Raw genomic sequence first — 25,474 nt, forward strand, 5'->3', positions numbered from 1 at the left:
AAAATATCCTTGTCACAAATGTCTTATTTGTTCTATATATCTACATCCATTCAGGTTCCATTACTCAGTTCTCCAATCATTAAAGTTTTATTGCACATCGACTTATTTTTTAAGCATATTTTCTGACAAACCCAGTGATATTGCATAAATTTGTCATCTGCCAAGAAACAGCTATCAACTAATGTCGAACCAGCTCTTCCATAAATAGATATACATTAGTCATCAACAGAACAGCAGATGATGTCTTTAAGACGGGACTAAAGAAAATGAATTTCAGCAAATTATGTCATCCCTAAATGTCAAATATTACATTTCAATCGCTGCCAATGAGTTCACCTTTTCTGTTGTGACATTCAGTGCGAAATTTTGTGTATTTGCCCTCTGATATTTCCCCATCACGAGCTGGATGAAAAAGTTGATATCAAACCTCTATCTGTTAAATAAAAGCTACAGTCAGCAGGTAGGTAGCTTAGCACAAAGACTGGATACACAGGGAAACATTAGTCACTCAGTACTTCATCCTTCAAACGTAACAAACACGGAAATTCACACGTTGTACAAGGTGTGAGAAAAAAATTCGACTTCTCCAGCATTAAAAACAATCAACAACCATATCAATCAGACTTTGAAGGCTGACCCGTATCATTCAGTCTTATACATGTACCCATCTACAGATTGTTTTGATAGTAGCTGCTATTTTCTTTTTAGATCAGTCTCTCTGTTTGAGTCTGCGATTTCACCACTTATACATCATTTAAGAACATCTGTGTCCAACTGAGTCAGCCACCATGTCTCTGATCATCGCTGGTAATGACAGCTGGTTCTGCAACTACAATATTAGAAGCAAACATGAGTTTTTACATGGATGAATCTGCAGTGCCTGAAGGTGACGGTTAAGGTCAGCGTGGACGAAGAATATGCTTGTTTTGTGACATTTCCCAGTGCACACACTGTGAATTCATCTCACAGGATCAGACTGTCAAAGCAGAGTGAGTGCAACGAAAATGATCAGAGTGGCTTAAGTTTGCAGAGAGATTCCCAACACATTGCAATCAAGTCTGCAACCAGTCTCTTTTCAATTGGAGACTCAGCTAGTTGTGTTCTGGTTTCTTTCTTAAATTAAAAAGAAAGGCTGCCAAGCTCCTTAATCATTTTACAGTTAAATCACAGTCCTGCCACAACGATGTCTCTATTTGTGGAGGAATGTCTCAAATCTCATGTTCTGTCTGGACTCTGAATGTAATTAGTTTCTGTGAATTTCTAATTAATGCGAAATTCTGTAAGCTAATTTATCACACTGCATAAGACTGTGTAACTGCCAATTCGACCACGATCAATCAAACTGATAGCAGACTGACTTCGTCTTATTGCCATTTTATCATCATCTTAATGTGCCAAAGTCGCTTTGGAGACGACATCTGCGAGTGATTACAAGTTCTTTGTTTACGGCCGTAACTGCGGTTCTGCTACAGTCTCTATCTACTGTTCTCCCTATGGTGACTGTAACACAAGAGACAACCTTGAGAAGAAAAGACAGAAACTGTTGTGACTGTCGCCGAGGGGCAGCACACACCATTGGCAGGATGTTCCTTCTGTGGTTAATGTTGCTTCTCTGTCCTCTTTGTCACAGGCCCAAATCGTAATCAAGTCGAAGGGTTGCTGTCTTACACAGTCGAGGACCAAATCCAGTGCACATTACATATGAACACGTGCAACAAGCGCATGAACAAGTGATTTGAAAGTAGCAGTCATTCTGGGCTGAAATTTTTTGCCATGCAACCAGCAGAGATTCCATGAAGTTACTGTTTCTGACCAAGAAACAGCAGTCAGACCACACTCTGAAAATGTATGCTTCAAAAAAGCAGCTCATTAGTGAGCTTTAGAGGTTCTGGCAGGTGGATTTTTTTTTATACCTTTATTCACACAGTTGGGGTAGTTGCTTCACTCTGTTTTCAGACTTTAAGCTAAATTATGTTCTCTGTCGTCCTGTCTGCATTTCTGCATGAACGGCTGCCAAACACACCCGTGAGAACTGTGATTAAAAACATTATTAAAATCCAGCTTATCCATCGTCCTCATCATAAGATAATTACAAAGAGATGAAAAAAAATCTACAACCAAACAGCTTAAATATTCACTAACTATACAATTTGAAATAACTGCTCGGACATAATTTAAAATCTATGAGCGATTTGAAATTAATTTTTCCTGGAGCTGAAGGGACACGCATATGAGCAATGCAGTTTCTATCGGGTGTCAGAAGTGTGTGTCAGGTGGAATAATTTCACTTCCCTGCAACTAAAACAACACACACACACACAGCACTCAGCAGTGCCATACCCTCATGCAGAGGGTATGGTTATTGTGCGTGGGAGTGTGTAAGTGCATGTACATGAGGACAGCAATGTTTATGTCAGATGAACTCGAATTCACTTCACTGTCATCCCACACACACACAGACACACACACACTCTCTCTCTTAACTATTTCACTCCCTCACCCCTAGCCTTCCCGCTCTGTGACTGTTTCCATGGAAACAATCTACCTCAAAAGCATGCACGCTATATATATATGGAGATGAATAAATACATGGCAAAAGATACTGCATCTGGAAGTGTGTGCATGTAGAGGATTGTATGTTGATGGGATCTATCTATCTATCTGTGATGAAATGACTTATGTAATCCAGCAATTACTCTAATGTCAGCTTTCTTATTCTTTCCTCTCTATCAAAAATTGATATTTTCAATGGGCTGTGATGATCACACTCATCCACCATCACACCGTCTCATGCAGCCCCATGTGTCCGGCTTACAGTCACTCCTGTAGAGCCTTGGCACTGATACAAAGTGCATAGAATCTGCTGCATAAATCATAAGCCATTTACAAAATGACTCGACGCTGCGGTCCCTTTAATCTTTACTGAGCAAGCTATTGTTACATGCTGCAATTCAGAGCCTTGTGTGTGTGTGTGTGTGTCTATGAGTGTGCACGTGAGCATCCTACACACTGACAGCAAGGAAACACAAGCATATGTGTGTTGCCATAGCAGCCACAACCACTGTTACTATGGCAACGGTAATCTCGCAGAGGGTGGGAAAGAGACACAGAGAGAGTGAGAGGGGTGGGATTCAAAGAAGAAGAGGGAGGGGATGGGTCATAGTACAGGCAGATTTCAACACACGTCTCTCTTCCCCTCATCATCCTGCTACTTCTGTGTTTACAGGAAAGCAATCTGTGTTCACTCTTCATTCAAGCGCGTTCTCTGAACTTCCTGTAAATATAATAAAACTGGACCTACACGTATCTCCAGACACAGTGATAACAGCTTAGTAAGCAGCAGTCTCTGGGAGTGACAAATGAAACCAAAGCAGAAGAGCAGCTCCTTCAAAGACTACTTGAGACTTAAAAAGAAAGAGAGTCAATCCCCATAGGGTCCCTTGTTAAAAGTTCAAAAAACGTATGTTTCTTGCTTGGTACAAAAAATATTTTTGGTTTCCGTAGCCAATTTCTCCATTTATAACAACTGTACCAGACAATTTTTTTCCTATTACTCAGCCTTTTCAGGTTTTGAAGGCTCAAAATTAGGGGCGTGGCTGCTTTGACTGTATACCTACAAAGGTGATTAGCCACAAGCGGTGTAGTAGGCGTCACCTCAGCACCTTCTGGTCACTGAACTGAGCTTTGGGTCATGTTTTTGGTGCCCACTGGAGCATTTTAATGCAACTATGACATTTAAAATGGCTTTCTTTTCAGGTGTTTGTATGGTGTATTTTTGCCAAATAAATGTGTAGTATTTTAAATGTATGTAACTTAGCACTAAATTAACAGTTGTCTGCGTCTGTGTGTTGTACCTATATATTAATCAGGTATAACATTATGAACACCTTGCTAATGTTGTGTTGGAATTGGAATGAAATCTGGAGAATTTGGGGGTCAACTCAACATCTCAAACTCATTGTTGTGCTCCCAAACCATTCCTGAACTATTTTGGTTTTGTGGCAGGGTTCATTATCCTGCTGACAGAGGTTACAGCCATCAGGGAATACAATTTCCAAGAAAGAGCGTACGTGGTCTGCAACAATGCTTAGGTAGTTGTTACTTGTCGAAGGACCCAACAGACTGCCTCTGTCAGTTTTATTTCTTCCCTTAGTGCATCCTGGTGCCAGGTGTTCTCCAGGTAAGCAACGCACACACTCATCTACATGATGGGAAAAATGCCCAATTTTCCTGCGTCTAACACATCAACTTTGAGGACAAAATGCTCACATGCTCCCTAATATATCCCATCCACTGGTGAAGAGATAATCAGTGTTATTCGCTTCACCTGTCAGAGGCCTGACTGGTGTAAAGTCCACAGATGCAGCTTGCTAGCATTAGCTAACTACCAACACATTCTCACTCCCAAACCGTAATATTTTATGCTAGGTGGCAAATCGTCAACATATTACGCTTCCGGGCACCAAACACATCCCTAAATGACGAGATTGGAAACATGAGAACTGTTTGGACTCATTAAAGTGCTGGTTAAGGTTTGGGATAAGGTTATGGTTAGGGTTAGGGCTGGAATACATGGCTGGAACGTGTATTACCGCGGGACCGTCATTCTACTGGATTTCACCCATAACCCGGCGCTTAGCATAAGATTGCGGAAGGTCACCTTTTGCGTTCCTCAGGAACGCTGCAAGACGTGACAAATCGTCAGGATGTTAGGCCTCGGGAGTGAGAACCGGCTGTGACTACTAAGGTATTTGCCCTCTCCTCCAAAAATGGTCACTTCTGTCTCTAAAGAACCAAGATGAAAAAGCCCAAAATGGCTCAAATGTAGGCTTGAAAACAGATCTTTAAAAGACAGTGAATAACTCACGGTGGTTATCTCCATCTTTTATTTACAGTCCATGCAGTTTACTATGCAGCAAACCTCACAGAGGCATATAAAGACTAGAGCTGCAAGCATGCAGTGACTGTTATTCCAAAGCTGAGTGACAGGATGATTGCATGTCACCATCGCTGCCTTCCTGTAATGTGAACACAAACCGATCCCTGCTTTTCCATAAGTTACTGTAGGGATCATGAGATGGTATAAAGTTATGTGGATGGTAGGAATCTGAATACGCAGGTGTGACTAGCATAATAAGACAGAATCGCATCCACCTTCCCCGCTAAAATGCATGTTTTGATATCCTATTGAACCTGTCAGTTTCCTGCATGAGCCGGAGGAGAGTATCTCAGCTGTGCTGTACACGAGGTGAGTTAAAATTTAAACAGCAGCAGCTGTCGTCACCTGGCGAACAAGAGCTAGTAACACTGACCGGAGTCCGACATGTACTACTCCAATCAAATCTACAGAAAACGATTTCTACATTCAGGAAACGCCTCATATTTTTTGCAGCATGAACCACAATGCAGCGAATCCATTTGCATGCATAGGTTTATCTAAAGACAAACCAGAACAACGCCGTGCCACAACAACACGGCATGCAGCAGCACACTTCCCATGCTAACTCCATGGCCTGACACAGATAGGTTTTAGCGCATGTTCTGGTGTGAATAATGGAGGAGTTGTGTAAAATATTGATAAGTCAGTTTTAATAAATTAACCCTGACATGAATTAATTATGAATTACACTCCTTAGCAATTACTGTGGTACAGTGTAATCACTGGATCTGAAGAGGAGGGATCTATACTGAGAGTGATAACAAGCCATGTAGGGCTCCGTGCGGCTGAGGTAGAAGAACATACTGAGGCTTTGTTGCGTGCACACTTGGGGTATAATGTGTGAATGCGAGGGGAGGTGTGACTATATACATTCAGCGGCATCCGTATACGACGAGTGAATGTGTAAACAAAGCTGCGCTAACAGGAGCAGAGGGAAGAAGCGTGGACATCAATATGTGGCTTTGACACATGATTGACAGCACTTAATTAAAACTAATTACAGTGAAATTTCTTTAAAGTGCTAGCCCTCGAACAGACTGCATTGTCTACATTGCAGAGATAATGGATACCTGAGGCAATATTCTCCTCCTCTTGATTTTCTAATTTCAGAGCATTTTCGAATAAAACTTCAAAAGCCTTAAAAGACAAACCTATGTACTGTACTGCTATACAAATTGAAAATTATAATAGCCTGCAGCAAAAAGGAGGTAGGTGAAGATGGGATGCAGCAGAGGGGAGGGAAAAAAGAGCGAGAAGGATGTAATAAAAAATACTGGGAAAAGGAAAAGATTATGTGAGATAAAATAAGAAACACAGAAAAGCAGAGGACTGGATAAACCTGGCAGACAAAAAGAGATTTAGTGACAGGACAGACGAAAAGATTTAGGAGGAGCAAGGCAATAAAGATGGAGAGACGGGAGATGGAAGAAAGAGGAGAGAGGATTCCTGACCTACTTCCAATCAAGCCCCATCAAAAACAGGTACCTATCTGCCACCTCCCACTGCCTGCCCCATAAACACACACATCCAGCTGGGCTCCACAGACTCACACATGCACACAAAGACACGCGCAAACACCGAGTCGGACACGGACACACCAGTCCCATTGAGTTGGCATTTCTCAGCGCAACAGGATCAAAATGCAACTGCAGATTGTTCTGTATCCAGAGCATGCGTGCAAGCACACACCAACACACTGACGCACACACATGTGATGTGCTTAAATATATATATATAGCCCATATTGAAAGCCTTACTGAGGCCACAGAAGTTCAAAAATGCCCACGGAGCTTAAAAGCACTTGACACCTTTCCAAGACCAACCTCATCTGGAACCTGTCCACGCCTGGCAAGGTCAGGGCCAGTGTTGTCAAACTCATGATTCTCACACTGTTGTGTATTGCTCACTGCTGGCCTCTACTGCCACCTCTCCCTCGCTCTGTCCCTCCCTCTCCTCTGTGCTTTGCACTCTTCTTCTTCCCCTTCCTGCTATCTTCATTTGTCAGGCGCATGCTGTAGAATTAGCTGGAATGTCACAGCGCTGGCTACAATGGACTTAATTTACTTAGTGGAGTGACGCGTCCTTCTCTTGTGGTATTCTATGAGGCACTGAGGGCCGAACAAGAAAATGCTAATGTATGGCTTATAAATTCGAGTAGATGACCGTGACCTTAGAGCCAGTCTTCCTCGTTCACCAGCAGATTGAAATGTAAACTAGATTCAATTTACATATTCCCATGCATCTCTTACTGACCTAGCTCGTGTATAATCCACAAGCTGGACCAACTTGTGTTGGAGCTACAATACAAATTTTTCACTCGTACTTTGGGACTTATGTATTTCCGCTTTAAACCTGAGATCCCCAACTGGAGAACTTCTACCCTGTAGGCTATCTGCAGTGGCCGTGGTTTATAATGTACCAGAAACTAAGAAATGCAAAGGATCACATGGAGAAAAGAAGCTGAGGATTCATCCGTGTTGTCATATAATACTGTAGATACATGTTTGCTGTTAGCATGTTTGCTAACTGTTAGCTTCACTTCTGCAGCTGGTCCGACACATTCTTGTGTCCCTAAAAACACTTCTGTTGTGTTTTGTGAGATTGTTTTTGGGTTTTGTGAGCGTTTGCTGTGTATTTTTCTATTTCCGTTGTGGTTCGTGTGTTTTGCGGCACTTTTCTATTTGCTGCTGTTTTCATAAGTACGTTTGACCTCTCAGGGCCACCGTAGATCACAGTAAAAATATGGGTTTACAAGTAAAATCTGTAGCGTGTGTGTGTAAACATTAAAGCACCCAATTTTATAGCACTAATAGTTAGTTTATTTACCTAAATGTTTCAGATTGGCACATGTGGATTGTGACTTAGCAGTGGGGCAAGCTCGGGACCTATATTGATCAGTGAATCAGTTTCTGAATGGTCCATTTTCCATGGATGTTTTTCCAGCTTAATATGTTGAGATGAAAGCTTCATTTTCAGGTTTAGCTGCTAAATGCCATTTTTGACAGCTTAGAATTAATTGTGCCCCTGCTTGATTTATTAATGATTTACTTTAAAGGTCTGCTTGAAATTTTTACAAATGGAGTTTGTATTCACTGGAGAGAACACAGAATGTAAGGCTTCCCAGGCGCAGGAAAGAGCTTTTTGATTGAGCTGCCGTCCATCCATCTTTCATTAGTTGACTCACTTAGTAGTGAACGAATCGGGCGGGTGGGCATCGGTCCATGCAGCCAAGCAGCCACGCAAGCCGGGCAACTAGGCGTTCGTTCACTTTCTAATATATAGACTCTAGGCCAAATGCTAATCTCTTGATTGAACACTTGAAGACAAAGGTTATCACCAAACAAATTTAGTTAAAGCAGAAAAGGGGCAAAGGATCTTAGCAGTGTTTGCAACTGATCTAATCAACAACACAGCTAAGTTGATTATAAAACTGCAGGTCTGCAGCGCAGGCACCAACTAGGGAGGAGCAGAACGGTACAGATGAGAGAAAAAATCACTAGAGAAGAGAGGAGAGGAGACAAGAGGAGAGGCGAGGAGGTGTGAGAAGATAAAACGGTAGAGCAGCCCTCCACAGAACAGAATAAAAGTAGAACAAAGCAGAGCAGATGTAGGGGAAAAAAAGCAGAGCAGGGCAGAACAAAAACAGAAGACTACGGGGCGCGAGAGGACAGCCGAGCAGAGCAGAGAGAACGCGGCAGAGAGACCACAGCAGAGTTGAGAAGAACAAAGCAGTGCGCAGCAGACCACAGCGAGGCAAACACATGAACAGAAGAGAGAGGAGGGGGTTGTATTCTGGGGCAAGAGCAGCTGCCATAAACACCACTGTTATCTCAAAGCAGTAAGCAGTGGTGAAACAAATGCAAAAGGTTCAGAAAGGAGAGAACAACAGGCAGGGGCTGAAATGACATCCAAAGAGTTGACTGGAACAGACAACAAAGTTTTGTTGCCTTTGTGCAGGATGCAGTTAAGCTCGGACCATGAGCAAAAAAATTACACACAGAAGAGCCCGAGTTTCCACAGTAGGCTCCACGTTTCTCTGGCGTCTTATGAGCGTGAGAAGAGTATTTCGGGATGTATGCGTGCTTGCATTCAGCAGAAAAATTGCAGGAGAAGGCAGAAAAAGACTATTTGTGCATCTATACATCTGTCTGAATCAGCCAAAAGGGGTCAGTGTATTTCGTTTTCTGCGCAAGTGTCTGTGATCTGCCACCGGTGTCCTGAAGCGATACTGACAGTCTCTTTAGCAAGCATACACACATATGCTGCCTTGTACGACACCTGTGCACACATGCACATGTGGCTTTCCTTGACAGTTTCTCTCTCTTTAGGGCAATAAAAACACACATACCCACGCACATCTATCTCCAGCAGACGCGCAGAGTGGCGGAGGGGTGAGACCGCCACTGAATGTAATGCTGCGCTGAGCTCTGGAGCGCAGCACGACAGGGGATAGTGTTCGCCGACTGAAACGCCATTGGGACCAATTAGGCGGCGCGCAGAGCAAAGCGCAGCCCAACGCTAGGCTTCACATCCAGTTCAAAAGGCCTGCTGCTGGGACGGACAGCTGAAGGGGTGGGGTCGGTTTTCCTGAAGATGGCAGCATGTGAAGGGGTGTTTGTGCATAGGGTATTATTACGTGGGGGGAGGATGATCACAGCGTGCAGGGGATGGAGATGCTATCGTGCGTGTTTGCACGCGCGCGCTGCAACATCTGCTGCACCAATGATGACGGTGCCATGGTGATTGTGGGGATGTTAGACCACCAGAACGTTGCAATTTTAAAGCAACATCCACAAATGACTCCCACATCGACTCAGACACATTAGCGTGAATAAACAGCTTTAAACAAACACGACCAGTGCTTTGTGGCATTTCTTCTATATTGTGCAGAAGTGTATGGTTTGCACCACAGAGCTGGTTTTCGTGAGATATGTGCCGACTTGCTGCAGGGCAGAAAGCAAAGGAAAAGGATCGTGGTTCCTAGAGAACACCGAGACTACTGCAGAATGACATATTCAAGCAGCGCGCAAGTGGCAACATCCAGCAGAGAGCTGAACGTTTTATGGGGAAGCAGGCTTACTGATAAAGAACGCAAACCACACCACCAGAAGCTCTGTGATTAATAAAAGTAAGATCCAAGATGTCACTTAATACTGCTTAATCTTTTTGTTTTCCCTGCTTAAAAGTTTTTTTGCGGTTTCAGAACTGAATGAAGATGTGCCAGATCATAGTTCAATCTCAGACTTCTGTTAACTAACAGGTATTTGTCCAGGTAACAGTAAAGGGGCATGAATTTCTGTTTCTGGTTGGACTCTGAGTATAAGTGGCTAATGTGAATTTGTGATTAATGCAAATTTCTGTATATGCAGACAGCAACAGACTTGTGATTTTCACTGATTTAATTCTCTGTGTTAATCACCGCAACAGACTGCATGCCATTGCCAACTCGACTCCATTCATTGTAAACCGATAGCAGACGGACTCTAATTATTTCCAGCATCACTGGAAGTTGTGTCACAAATGTAGAAAAATCAAAATAAAACTATAATTTCGTTATCCTTATCATAATGACAACAAAGACCCTCAAATCGTACATCTAAATGTCACAGTGTTGCTTTGCGTGCAATACTATAAGTGCCGACGAAACCAGATAAACTAACTGAGACTGCTCACCGGGGTCCATTGAGTGTGATCATGCTGCTCTGACATGCTACGCCCTCTCCGCCTTCACTCACCTGAGCACTTCGTTGGGGTTGCCTGAGATGGGGGTCTTTCTGTCAGGAGCTCCGTGGCACTGAGACTTCAAGAGGGTGTGAGGCCCGCGGTCCATCATCATGGTAGAAGTCGCCATAGTGATGATCGCCACACCATCGCGAACCCGCGCCTCTAAGCCGTAGTCCCATTCATCATAGGAGACGGAGAGCAGGCCTGGAAGCAAGAAGAGGAGAGAGATCGTTTAGTGGAAATGCAGAAAGAAGCCAGATGAGGGGTTTTTTTGTTTTAAAGGGAGGTGAGAAGGGAAAGAGTGATTCTACGGAGCAAAGTGAAGACACAGCGAGACGGACAGATGGAGGAGACTAAACTGGGGAGACAGGGGGATCAGTGTGCTAGGATATATAGAGTGTACATGCTTTGAACACACTCCAAGAGACAGAGCATACACTACGTAGTGACTCAGGGAGCAGATGAATAGCACTCCCATTCTGACTGACTAAGAGTCTATCATCTTGCTGTGTTTGTCCATCTGTCTGTCTAAAGTACGTTCTGTACGGTCTGTTTGTCGGCCTTTGCACTCTCCGCACGCCTGCTTATCTGTCCTTCTGTCTGCCCGACTGCTGTTCGTATTTGACAGTCTGTCAAATGTTTAGGAACATTTATTTGCAGGTCTCTCTCTGTCTGTGTGCCTCCATGCCCATCTCTCCCGATGCCCTTCCAAGTGCCCATCAGCCCATTCAGCTGTTTGCCAGGATACCTGTCGTTCCTCCACCACGTCCTTCTCTGTAGGTATTCGAAGCATTCTCGATGCTGAGGACAGCGCTCAATTTTACAAGTCTCTCGTTTGGTCTAGAGTCGCTTGAAAAATGTAAACAGCCTGGTGGCAGGCAGCGAATCGCAAACCCAAAATTTCCTGTAGGTGTCCTAAAAACTCGACAATAACTTGCATGAATGTGAAAATATTTTCTTAATGTTACATTTTTTGTTTAAAAAAAAAGGCATTAACTTACTGTTAGGCTCTTTTGGATGTATTAAAACACAGATGCTATGAAAATGAGTTTCACTGATATTAAACTGCTGTTATTGGCAATAAAATCCATTACAATATTCAATTTTAATTACGATAAACCCATGACTAATAGTCGTCATTAATTGATTACTCATGGTGCATGTTTCCCAGCAATAAATCTTTATCTCTTTTTAATGACCAGTCATTAAGTTCCCGTGTTCAGCGGTTCAGGACTTCATCGTGCTGGATTTAACAAGTGGATCGTCCTTAAGCACGGTACACAAGGATTCATTTTGGAGCATCATTTGGTAACAATTTCATGCCTTCTTGGCTTAGGTTACAGTTCAAAGTTGGAGCAGGTGTAATTTTTAATATTAATTGGGTGGTGTAAAGATGTTCACCACCCAATTATTACTAAAATAATCCAACCATGCAAACATGGAAATCTTTTTTTTTCTTTTAAGAAAAAAGCAAGCGTTTCTGTGTTTGGTGGTCATGTTAGAGAAGGTGTGGCAGCAGTGGCTGAATCAGTGGCAGGCATTGCCGAACAAACAATTTAACGCTCAAACCTTTCAAGTCAAAAGTCTTAACTACCTCTGGGTTTAAAATTGGCTACAAAAATGCCTTTATGACTTCTGAAAACAGCCAACAGCTGATTGTTTAGGAGCCATTAGAGGCCCCCTGGGTTCAAGCTCTCGGGGTTTGTAAGCTTGTAATTTATCTGACTCTCTTCTATTTAATCTGTCCATCTTTCTGTCCATCAGCAGGTCTGCATCTATCTGACAATGTATGACCACATGTCAGCCAGCCCGCTACCATGTCAGCGTGCAGAAATAGACAGGCAGCCTGGCAACCTGCCTTCCTCACGGGGCCTCTGCACTGACAGCTCGGGCCCTTCAGGACCACATCTCATGTCACACATTGTCGACACTTTCTCACCACTCGCTCCGTTCCCCGTTCCTTTTTACATGCTTGACTTTTTATTGCTTTAAGGGCGCGACTTTCTTCCCAGGAAGACATAGGCGAGACGTGTGCGTCGGGAGCACGCGGGCGGACGATTTGATGTCTTATTGTCGCAGCTCTCTTTTGGGCGCGTAACAAGGTATTACAATGTGGCAGGACATCTCCCTCTCACACATACAACCAAAATCACACTGCAGACATAACGCATCCACAATAAGCAAACTGATCGGAAAGCATAACAGCAGATATTTCTGGAAACAGTTTATTAATGCCAGTGATGTCAGACTGGGTGGTTACGTTAACACAGTGTGTGTGGCAGTAGTGTGCAACTTTGATCAAGGGAAAAAAAGAGACAGAAAGGCTGTTAGTAGGAGAGAGAGAGCTGAGAGGGACGAGGAGGGGAAAGAGTGACAGAATGAGCAGAAGAGAGAGAAAGTCAGGCAGCAGCAGAGACACAAAGATACAGACTCAAGAAACACAGGAAGATGAAGGGAGCTGAGACTTGGGAGCAAGTCAGAGGAGGCTGAAATAGTAACACAGAAGAAAAAAAACAGAAAAGTGAGGGAACAGCAGCAAAATATAGAGAAGCAAGAAGGAAGAAGGAGTGGGTGAAGAGATGGTTTCCCAAAGCGCTACTTAAGGAAGGGATCAGCGGAATTACCCGTGAGATTTGGAGGCTCTTCATCACACACGGTGCAAATTATTAAGTGTGCCTTGTAAGTAAATTAGGCCCACAGCTAGCATGCACCTCCCAGTGAACCCTGAACCGCCAGACTCCACAGAGGACACAACCAGCGAAACCAACAGTCACATGCGGTGTCGTGGTGTCATTTCACTCTGTGCTGATGCAGAAGTTGGTGCGCTTGACTGCCACTTGCTGCAGGCTTAATGTGGCTTTTCTGATCTTGATGCTTACACTAGGCATGTTGGTTTTTCCAGAACTATCCCAACTGATACAGGATTCTTATGTCAAATGCCACAAACAAACATGCAAGCATGTCCTACATACACACACTAGCTGCTTTATTAGGTACACCTTGCTAGTCCCGGGTTGGATCATCTTTTGTCTTGTGCTTAATTCCTCATAGATTCAACAAGGCGCTGAGTAAACTCAGAAACCAGACTGATATGGTTTCAGCTTTGTCACATGGTGTATTATCCAGCTGAAAGCATCCATGGACATGGTCAGCAACAATAATTAGGCAGGCTGTGACATTTCAGTAATGCTTAATTGGAACTAAGACGTCCCCAACACCATTTCCACCAACACCACGAGCCTGAACCACTGATACAAGGAGGGTGGATCCATGTTTTCATACCTAAACGGTATGAAAGCTGATTCTCACATGGAATACCTTAAGAGAGATCAAGACTCATCAGACCAGACGGTGTTTTTCCAAACTCCTATTGTGCAATTTTGGTGAGTCTGTGACAACAATAACCTCAGTTTCCTGCTCTTAGCTGCTGTTGAAGCCCATCTGCTTCAAGATTTAATGTGTTTTGTGTTTATATGAATGTAATGTAATGAGGGGTTATTTTCATTTTCACCTTCAGAAAACCCGTTTACTCGATCACTTTTTAGGCCATTCTCTGTAAACCCTAGAGATGGTTGTGTGGGAAAATCCCAGTGAATCAGCAATTTCTGACAACAACAACTACGCCACGTTCGGTCACTGAAATGACCATTCAGATATTTAGAACTTCAGCGGATCTTCTTACTCGTGTCTACATGCCTGGAAGTATCGACCAGAGAGCAGTAACCCCGGGTTCGAGTCTGACCTGCAGTCCTTTGCTGCATGTCTTCCCCTCTGTCCCCTCTTTCCTGACTATCTCCACTGTTTCTACCCAATAAAGGCTAAAAGGCAGAAAAAATAACGTTTTTAAATTGGCGTCTTTCTGGACAACTCATATGTTGTCATATGTAGACTCGTGTTTGTTATAGGCCAATATGTCATCAAGCTGATAAAGATCTGTCAGGGCAATATAGAGTTAACAATTGCTAACTTTCTTAAGCTGCTAGGATTTTGATGCTGTTCTTCTACGTTTTTGCACTTCAAGACAAAACCATAAAGCAGAGGCATATGGAAAGCTTTAGCATTTTAGTGATTAGAAAGGTGAGGCTGTTCTCAGTACAGGTTTTATAGACTGTCACTGCTGAAGCTGTTTAAAGGAAACTCATCAGCCAACCATCACTTTCATATTTCTGGCAGGAGCAGCACGAACAAGCACAGATCCTACAGGAGAAGAGCTGTGAATCAAAGCTTGGCCATCTGGATACTCATGGTTTCTTTGCATGCTGTCTTACAACACTGTAATATATTCTTAATATGCCATCTTTAATGACATTTTTAGTAAAGGTATGATCTAAATAATCTTGTATTTGACACAAGCGACGTCATAAAAAGTCGTCTTACTTTGAGAATTCTGCGCGGTTATTTTGGCACATTCTGTATCCTGTTCATCACGCATGAAACAGGAGGACGACATTTAGCCTGAAATGTGTCATTTTGTCCCATGTGAGTCATGTCATGATAAGTGAGTGTTAACTGAAAGAGCTTTGTGTGTGTCCATCGACGCAGCTCTACTTTGCAATCATCCAGGCGGTACATGAGCGAGACGCGATTATCTCAGCGGCAACATAAATCAAGAGGGACGTTGTTGCGTGATTTACATAACTGATACGGTGATATATCAAACTTTATAGAGTGGAACCCTAATTTGTAACAGACAGAGTGACACAAATGCACACGCACGGACACAAACGCGCACAGAATTCGGTTCACCCTGTCCAACGAGTAAACACCAGTCGTCCTTCACCATATGAAGTACACGGGAGTGCGCAAACACACAACCCATTTGATTACATTCGCTCATTATTTTCTCATGCAAATTAAACCCTGAACCAATCGTAACTTTCACAGACAAATGCACATAGACATCACACACTAAAACAAAAACAAAAGCACACACACACACATACAGACCGGCCTGCAAACACACTCCTAGCTCCCACTCAGAGTAAATCATCTGTGGGTGCCAATAGGGGAACAGAGGTAAAAGGTTTGAGTTACGGTGCCTGAACGGGACAACGGTCTCAGGTTCTGCCTGGAAAACCATTTCCCAGAAACTGCTGAGAACAGGTGGCAGTGTAATTTCGCCCCTCCGTTGTAAATCAACCAGCCAAACACCAACAAATTACAGCGCTCATACATCTAGCTTAGATATACTACCTCCTCTACAGTTTTCTCTCCCACAGAGAGCCAAAAGTTGAGGAAAGTTCCATTAGTTAGCACGGTGGGGACATCACTAACAGTTAAAGGTTTGATTCCCACTGAGAGATGGCCTTTTTAAAAAGTGTCTGTCCACCCCCAAGCGCTGAGTGTCGTTTTCGATGAGTCAGCCTGACAGGTTTGCCTGACAAATTGCGTGAGCAGGTTGAGTGTTTTAATGTGCCCCAACTTAGACATCACTTTGGTTTCACATTTGACCAGAAAAGGTTAGATTGACCTCCGGTGGTGCTGTGGAGAAAAGAGGCTCCCTCATTTCTTGTTAGAAAAGGTCAGTTTGTCTTACAAAACAATCCAACAGTGAACTGGAAAGAAAATTTAAGGAATAGCTTTTCAGTGGTTCTGCCGTCCGTCTGTGTCCATCTTTGTCCGTCTTTGTCCGTCTTTGTTTTTGTTTCTACTCGGATCATTATGATGGTCAAATACAGAGAGTCGGTTTTAGGACCGGTCTAAAAGAAGTTTACTATATCATTATCACTGTTTTGGAAATGAAACAAAACGCTTTTCTGTAATGTGGTGCAGTATATACCACAGCTCGGCTGCAGCTTCTTCTTCTTATGAAAAATGAAGCAAATAAAGAAATTAAAACTTGTGTTCTTTCTAAGTGCCAGCAGGGGGCGAGTCCTCAGGCTGTCAACTTGTAAGGACGTCAATGGGCGGAGAAACTCTTTGCCTCATTTGAGTGGCCATCTTTAACTTTCATATATAGTCTGCACCAGAGATGGGCAGTAACGCGTTACTGTAATCTGATTACTTTTTTAAAGTAACGAGTAAAGTAAGGGATTACTATCGCAAGAACGGTAATTCGATTACCGTTACTTTCCCGTAGGAACGCTGCGTTACTGCGTTACTAAAACCGTGATTTTTTTGCGAGAATGTCTCATGACAGTGACGTAAGCGAGTGCGACGTTCGTGACAACAGTTGTGTGCAGATCAACAATGGATAATATATCGAGTGCGGGAGAGAGTATGAGCGTGCAGCGTTTAAAGTGTGGAAGTACTGACCTTACTTTGAGTTTGATTCCATAAAAAGTGACAAAAACATTAGTGTCCGTTGTGCGTGGGAAGAAAACTTCTTTTTACAGCGAAAAAAAAACCCCCTAAGCAAGCTCCGAGTGCGCAACGACGTAATAGGAAATTCACAGACAAACTCGCGGATTCTTCAACTGACCGCTGCGGCACACCTGCACCAGGGCAAACCTTCGACTACCCCACTCCTGCTTTACAGGTGAAGATAGAGCAACAGGACCGCTGAGTCTTTGACTTTATTTATTTTATGCTGTGTTTTACTTGCATCTATTTGAAAGACTGAGTGTAAACACAAAAAATATTTTATTTTATGTGCTGGAATGTGCAGAAAATAGGTTTAAATGTTAAACTCATTTCTTCTTTCTTCAATGGTGCATATAATTAAATTTTTGCTTGATGCATAAAGTTAAAAGATTAAAACTAATAAAACAAGTTTTAAAAGGAGACTTTTCCATTTGATTACATTTTGTATGATGGATTATGCATAAAAAGTAGAATTGGACTGAAAGATCTATCGCTTTATTACCTATTCACGTTGTAAATCGTGTTTTTAAAAAGTAACTAAGTAACTAAGTAATTAATTACTTTTGAAAATAAGTAATCAGTAAAGTAATGGGATTACTTTTTTGGGGAAGTAATCAGTAATTAGTTACTAATTGCTTTTTTCAAGTAACTTGACCAACACTGGTCTGCACAATGTACATTGCCAGTCCCGATTCCTGTACTGAATCACCACATTGACTCACCGAGGAGACCATTTTTAAAAGCAGGGAGTTGGCTTAAAAAGTCTCAACATTAGCACAGTGTGCCAAAAGAAATGAGACAAGGAAAAAAATGTGATTGAAGTATCTTTCTGGTTTATGAGACTATTTCTAAGGCACGTCCACAAAGGATTTATCTATAAAAGGAGATTTTGAAACAAGATTGAACTTTCAAAGAGGTGCTTGACCTTCCAGAATTCCTCTAATACAGTGACAACTTCTGGAAAGTCTCAAACAAGCCAACAAAAACATCCAAAGAAAGTCACGTCTAAACTCAGCAAAGGTCAGTTTATTACTCTGCTAACCTGAAGGCTCTGGGCTAAAATGGCAACGAGAAGTGGTAAAGTGAAAATCAGTGCTATCCCAACAGTACATTGAGGCTTTTATTAATTTTGCCTCAACAAAACCTTTTGGAAGAATACTCTATGGATTTGTTCGAGGCCAAGAGTCTCATCGCAGTTTGCATAAACCAAACAAAGACAAACAAATCATTCTACCAACGGTCAAAGCTGAGGGAAGCTGCATGAAGTGGAGATGCTATGTTGCTACAGGCCAACTTGTGATTATTGCAGAAAACATGAATTCTGCTCCCTTAAAGAAAGTCTCTGACAGTGACAGTGGGGACAATGGCAGGTCATCAGTCTGTCACTCTGGGGTATGCAGTGGTGCAGTGATCCTGAACACAAGAATTACCCCCCCTGTGAACGGCTTAAAAGCAATAAACTAAATTTATGGTGAAGTCAAAGTCAAGACTTGAACCCTACTGACATGCTGCAGCGTGAACTGAGAAAAGAACAGATCCAGTGTGCATCCACTATGCAGTTCTGCAAAAATTTCCACAGCAGCCATGCAGAGGCCAATCTTTGATTATCGAAGGTGTCGGTTGCAGCTTTGTTGCTAAAGCTGGCACAACTAGCTATAAAAGCTGGGCCATTTACATGTTTTGGTAACTTTGGTACATACAATTATGGTTTAAAACAAGCATTTTAGGGCAACATCTTTGTGGCGGGTGTGGTTTGCAGTGCCGCTGCAGGGGAGGCGGACACACCCTGAGCAGCATCCGCAATCGTTGTTGTTGTTGTTGGTAGGTGTATGACTGCAAGCTGCAAAGCTGCAGCCGTGTGATTGTGAACAGCAATAGTAATAACAAAGTATGCTGAAAAGCATAAAAATGTTATCGGGTCTGCCGTGGTTCATTTACAATCTTCTGTACTGAAAATGGATGCATTTGTAACACTCCAAATTCTCACCTAATCACTGAATGTTATGTAAATGTTAAACTCCACATGTGTAGGATTTAAGCTGAAAGCAATAAAAGATAATTTATTATGATTTCATTGTGATCCAACTCTGGTTCAGTTTCAGATTTCCTACCTGTGGGGAACTCGGCCGGCACTACATCAGTATCTCCAGCAACCAGCGAGGGCACGATCCACGTGTAGCCATAGCCAGTGATTCCAACAGAGTGGGCCACCTCAAAGATAGTGTTGGCCTCTTCTTTTGTGCAATAGAGAAGAATAACAGGGCTCTGGAGCTTCTTCAGCTGGTTCTGGATCTTCGAATCACCGTCGTCCACAGACATGTCAAGTAGAAGAACTTCCTCTAATTCCCAGCCCACAAAGCTGTTCTCGATGGTACTACGAATCTGCAGTGGGTAGAAGGGGCTGATTACCACAATGTACTTTGCTTTAGTCTTTAACAAGACAAAAAAAATCAAACCCTATTATTCTTATCAACAGTGTGTTTCAATGTGTGTTTGACTTGCATTTTAGTTTATTGTTCCAAGATGAAGCAGTTTATTAAAAACAAAGTGGCTACATCACTAGATTGAATTAGAATTACTTTTACTTAGCACTTCACTTCACAGATCCAGCATTTGGGTTTATACAAATTACTAAATGTTTATAAAACACATCTCTAATCAGCATGTTACAAAGCACCTGAAAACCCCTGGGACTGAAAAATACATTCATGCAGTTATTCAAGCGCTTTCAAAAGAAAGTCAGTCTCCAAAGACTCCCATGTTAAAACTTTGCAGCTGAAATACACGTGTTTACAGTCTGGTACACGAAATGCTTTTAATTGATCTTTCTACTCATTACAACTATACAGAGGGTGATTTTTTTAAAACAACTTTTAAGGCTTCAAGTCAGGCCTCTGTAGCTGATAGCTGACTGCTAGGCTAATCAGAGTCACTGAACACTGAAATGCGTTTGTCGTGTCCGTGCCTTTTGGAGCATCCATCCATTTGCTTCCACTTATCCTTTTCAGGGTCGCGGGGGGTGCTGGAGCCTATCCCAGCTGTTATAGGGCGAGAGGCGGGGTACACCCTGAACAGGTCGCCAGTCTGTCGCAGGGCTAACACACAGTTGCTTGTGGTTTTAGTGAGTAAAACTGTAGTGCTTTATGTGTTAAAATCAAGCGTCTAAATCAAATTCAAAATTATATTATATATATTTTGTCTGTTTGTTAGTACATTTATGTTTTAATCTTACTTCCATCCATCCATCCATCTTCATCCGCTTTATCCGAGGCCGGGTCGCGGGGGCAGCAGCCTAAGCAAAGAGGCCCAGACCTCCCTCTCCCCAGCCACCTCCTCCAGCTTATCCGGGGGAACACCAAGGCGTTCCCAGGCCAGCCGAGAGATAATCTCTCCAGCGTGTCCTGGATCTGCCCCGGGGCCTCCTCCCAGTGGGACATGCCTGGAACACCTCACCCAGGAGGCGCCCAGGGGGCATCCTTGTCAGATGCCCAAACCACCTCAACTGGCTCCTTTCGATGTGGAGCAGCAGCGGCTCTACTCTGAGCCCCTCCCGGATGGCCGAACTTCTCACCCTATCTCTAAGGGAGAGGCCAGCCACCCTTCTGAGGAAGCTCATTTCCGCCGCTTGTATCCGCGATCTCGTTCTTTCGGTCACTACCCACAGCTCGTGGCCATAGGTGAGGGTAGGGACGTAGATCGACCGGTAAATTGAGAGCTTCGCTTTTACACTTAGCTCCCTCTTCACCACGACGGACCGGTGCAGCGTCTGCATTACTGCAGCTGCAGCCCCAATCCGTCTGTCGATCTCCGGCTCCCTTCTCCCATCACTCGCAAACAAGACCCCGAGATACTTGAACTCCTCCACTTGGGGCAGCAACTCATCCCCGACCCGGAGTGGGCACTCCACCCTTTTCCGGCTGAGAACCATGGCCTCAGATTTGGAGGTGCTGATCCTCATTCCCGCTGCTTCACACTCGGCTGCGAACCGCTCCAGTGCGAGCTGGAGGCCCTCACCCGATGAAGCCAACAGAACTACATCATCCGCAAAAATCAGAGATGAGATTCTGAGGCCACCAAAGCGAAAGCCCTCCGCCACTTGGCTGCGCCTAGAAATCCTGTCCATAAAAATTATGAACAGAACTGATGACAAAGGGCAGCCCTGGCGGAGCCCATCACCCACCGGGAACAAGTCCGACTTATTGCCGGCAATGCGTCTTAATCTTAATCTTAATCTTAATCTTACTTGTAACTACATTTATTTTTGGACTTTTTTTGAATTATTATTTTTATTATTTAATTGTTATTATCCATGATTGCAAAGATTTGGGAGTATAAGTGAATATTCTGACTAATATCTGACTTAGATATTAGATATTTAAAAATGCCTAGGCTTTTGGGAACAGATCCACATCATAAGTTCTGCATCTCTTTCATCCTGATTGATTGTATGTGTTGTATCAGCTGCACGGTTACCTTGGTGACAAAGTCCTGATAACCCGGGTAGTACGTTGTGACAATGGAGAAGATGTACCAGTCGTATTCCTCCATGATGTTCAAAATGACTGACGCCTGCTGCTCGATGGAGGGGCCGAACTGAAAGAACATGGAGTTGTCATCCTGAAAGTGACAGAAAAACACACAGAAGGACAAAGATGTGGAGTGTAAACGGTTATGCAACAACACTGGTCTGAACTTTAATTTAGGTGGCTGCGCACACGCAGAGGAGAATAGCTGCTACTTAAAGGACGGCGGTGTTTTTGTAACATTATTGGTGTGAACATTAATTTAGTTGCCTTTATTCTCTCGCTCGCAGAGGGAGAAGGCGAGAGGACACCAGTGGTCTTGTAATGATACCGGTCATGATTTTCATTAGTTGCCTTTATGACTCCGTTAATGAGTTTGTACACGGGGGTGGCTGGAGCAAATTCTGAGGGCTTCAAGCTGCTGTCCTTAATCTCACAGGTCGTGTTCATCATTTTTGTTTTATTAAAGCCAACAAGGCCATTTTTTTTTAGCCCGCACAGAACTAGATTTAAATAACAAACAAGAAATGGCACACAGTAACCCCTGACTGAGTCTGTCTGCTGGGAGAAGCTCAGTCTAGAGACGTTAAATGTACAACAAACCAAACAGCATTACAGACACTCCAATAAACACTGCTTACATACTGATAACCGAGCCTGCGTCTTGCCGTGAGTGTTGAAACAGAATACTGAGGTGGACAGAAGAAGAGGAGGAGGTGAGAAATACTCGTCTAGACAGGACTCTGCAGTTCTGCAACATGAGCAGGTTATTTTGCATGTGTGTTTGTGTCTGTGAGTCATTCTGCGAGTGTCCAACTTGCGTGTACACAATGTACAGTAGTGTGTTTATGGTCACAGCATTCATGCTTCTAATGTGGCAAATGATATGAATGAGAATGAGGCTGTTTTTTTTTTTGTTTTTTTTTAATTGCATGTGAGCAAATTGAAGCTGACAGTAAGACCAGGCAAACAGGCAGACCTGGTGCCGGCGTCTTAGGACTCTTTATGCACTTCATTCATCATCAAAGGCTAACCTGGCCCTCCCAGGGGATTCACGTGGGTTGATCTGTTACCTTGTTGCTGCATTAACGAGATCAGGGCTGCGCGATTGACGCAGCATGTCGAGGTGTACGGCGAGCATGTAAGATGAGAACACTCGCAAGTAATGAGAGTAACGCGTTGCATCCATGAGGGTGAAAACACGTCATTATCCCCGTGCCGCCTGAAATATAAACACAGCTCCGGTGCAGGAGCTGTGTCTCGCGATCATGAAAAAATGATGCGAGCTCTGACGTCGTGCCGTGTTTTGCTGCTAACTCGAATCCATGTGTTGCTCAACTTTCTGTCTCTTCTACGCCCCTTCTTCTCTCATTCTTCATCTCTATCCATCTCGTCTCTCGCTCTGCCGTCCCATTAATACCACTGGAATTACTGCCAGGGCACGGTTATAATTGAATTTCCAGACTCGTGCACTCCCACTCAACCCCCCCCCCCCCTTTTATCCTCTATAGAGCACCCCTGCCGCCCTGCCTCCCCACCACCATTTCCTCTGGCCTTCTCCTTCTATCTCTCTTTTCTTAAGAGCAGTATTAATGTGCTGTCCAGCACACTCATTCAGAGTGCCAGAGGTCTGCAGAATTTTCATTAGCCTTTGAGAAAAGTACACGCTCAAAGAAGAGCAAGGCAAATGCAAAATCGGGAGGTGGAGTTTGGAGATACTGGAGAAAGAAAAAAAAGAAAAGACGCTGACTAAAATGAAGTGCTGCAAACACCACTTTTCATTTACAGCAACAATAATTAGGGCCTGGCCACATTATCACCTCTGCTGGCATGAGGTGATCGATTAGCGAGCATTAAAATTCCCACAGGGGGATTCGAGGGCCAGCAAGTCAGTCAGCCAGGCACAAGAAGCTGGCCAGCAAGGCTTTGAAAACGCCTCAGAGCCGCTCACTGTCCTCTCTGTGGATCCACAGCTGACGTCAGTGCTGGCTACTGTACACAGGCAACAATACACTATACAACACAATACGCTGGGATGAATGGCCGGTGGAGACAGGGGAGAGAGAGAGATGGAGAGATACAAGGAGAGGCAGAGAAAGAGCAGATAAAACCACAGAAGAGAAAGCTGATAAGAGAAAAGAGCAGAGAGAAACCAAAGGGAGGGAAAAGGAATTAAGCAAGCTAGGGAAAAAAAGATAGAGATGTACAAAAAATGTTTTTAAAAAAAAGCAGTGGGGATGTAGCTGAGATTTGAAGCCTCCAGAGGGACAGAGGCAGAGGACACTGTGGTGACAATGGGATGAATGGAGAAGAACAGGGCAGGCTGGCAGACGGCTGTGATCCTGCATGGAGCGAGTGAGGGGCAGGAAGCCAGGAGTCAGTGAAGGAGCAGGCAAACGGAGGTGTGTGAGCGCGTATGTGAATGTGTGTGTGTCAGGCAGTCAGCCACCCATTTACAGAGGAGGCTAAGCCTGAGTTGTTCAACCACAGTGACAGGACTTCTGCTGTCAGAAAGAGGAAGAGAGAGGAGAGACACGTGTGCCTTCCTCTGCGTGAAACATGTGTGTTTGTGCAAAATAGAGATGTATGTACGCGAGCATGTGTTTGTGTGTGTGTCGATGGGAGAGAAGTCAGGTATTACTCAGGTTGTAGGGATGCTGTCACATTATGGGAGACATCCCTCTAATGAGGACGAAAAGCAAGTCCCATGAAAAAACTCTAATTTGTATCCAAAGGCTGGCATAAGCTTAGGTTTAGACTCCCCCTACCTCATCCATCAACTGGGCAGACTAATAAGGAAACTAAAGGCAATGCACTGGCTGCCGCATGTCATCTGCAAATCTCCATTCCTATATGATCCACTGAAGATCCACTGAAGTTAATGTAATGTATTCTGGGCATACGACTGTGCGTGTGAGCACCTCTATTAATACATATGTGTGTGATTTTCTGCCTCTAACGTTGCCTCAGTGTGCCTGCGTGTCTGCAGTTGAGTAGATTTAGCGTCATAAAGGCTCTGTACTAGGTATGCACGTGTGTGTGTATTCTGTGGTTGATAGGTCTTGGTCTGCCAGAGTTGCCTGCTCTGCCCCAGAGCCTCCAAATGAGTGCACTCACACACTCCTGGAGCAGTTATTTGACTTGGAGAGGAGGGAGAGTCAATAACTCAGGTATTTCAATTACACACACAGGGGCACATCAGTGACTGCAAAAGAAATAGACCCACTTCCAATCTTGCTCTGGAATATGCACACACACACATACAAAAATACACACACATAATTCGCTTTAAACACACATATAAACACATTTAGGCAGGCACAAAATCTCTTGTTAGCATACACACATACACAGCAGCAGCGGCGGCAATCGAAACCCATCCTCCAAGTGAGGATTCCAACACAAAAAGACAAATCAACACCGCAATCACAGAATAATACCAGGGTGCTGCTTTAGACACACACAGGCACTCACGCACACTCCACACAAATAATGACATAGTAAAACAACATGAGGCGCACCGTTAAACGGGAAAGTGCATCGCAGCGTGATCACATAAAGCACATACTAAATGGGAACACAGGGGTCAAGAGCAAGCATTTTTCGCTTACATTAGCTGCATTTTGCTTTCTGTAGCTACATGTTTACGTGCAGCTACAGATGTAACGCTCACGCTCCTTTATGTTTTACTGCAACTGAAAACCAACATAGCGCCATTTGCGTAAAGATAAATCATGGCTGTCGGAGGATACGTGTCAGCTGAGGTTTTAGTGGGAAGCAATTTGGACTAATGGAGTGAACTAATATAGTTCCAAGGTAAGGTGTGCCAGTCCATTCGTCACCTGATCTACTGTGAACATTTTATTTATTTATGGTTTAGTTTGTGCTCATGTAATGTGGCTCTGAAGATGTTTTTGTGTAATTCAATTGTAGTTAACTAACTATTTGTTTATCATTTTAAGCAGGCTTGGAATATATTGGAAAT

At 43.5% G+C, this 25,474-nt stretch overlaps 1 protein-coding gene across 4 annotated transcripts in view; it reads right to left on the reverse strand.

Moving 5' to 3' along the window:
- The window catches only part of grin2ba (glutamate receptor, ionotropic, N-methyl D-aspartate 2B, genome duplicate a), a 141,494-nt gene that overhangs the window by 44,321 nt on the left and 71,699 nt on the right, over positions 1-25,474 (reverse strand). For all 4 annotated transcript variants that reach the window (XM_006797926.2, XM_006797925.2, XM_087839607.1 and 1 more), the window contains exons 5-7: positions 21,440-21,583; positions 19,078-19,348; positions 10,675-10,867 (exon numbers count right to left, since the gene is read on the reverse strand). In XM_006797926.2, the coding sequence (XP_006797989.1) occupies positions 10,675-10,867; positions 19,078-19,348; positions 21,440-21,583 (608 nt within the window). The remainder of the gene's footprint in view (positions 1-10,674; positions 10,868-19,077; positions 19,349-21,439; positions 21,584-25,474) is intronic.

Source organism: Neolamprologus brichardi, chromosome 4, assembly GCF_056152115.1.
Source record: "Neolamprologus brichardi isolate AB-2024 chromosome 4, ASM5615211v1, whole genome shotgun sequence".
NCBI lineage: Eukaryota > Metazoa > Chordata > Actinopteri > Cichliformes > Cichlidae > Neolamprologus > Neolamprologus brichardi.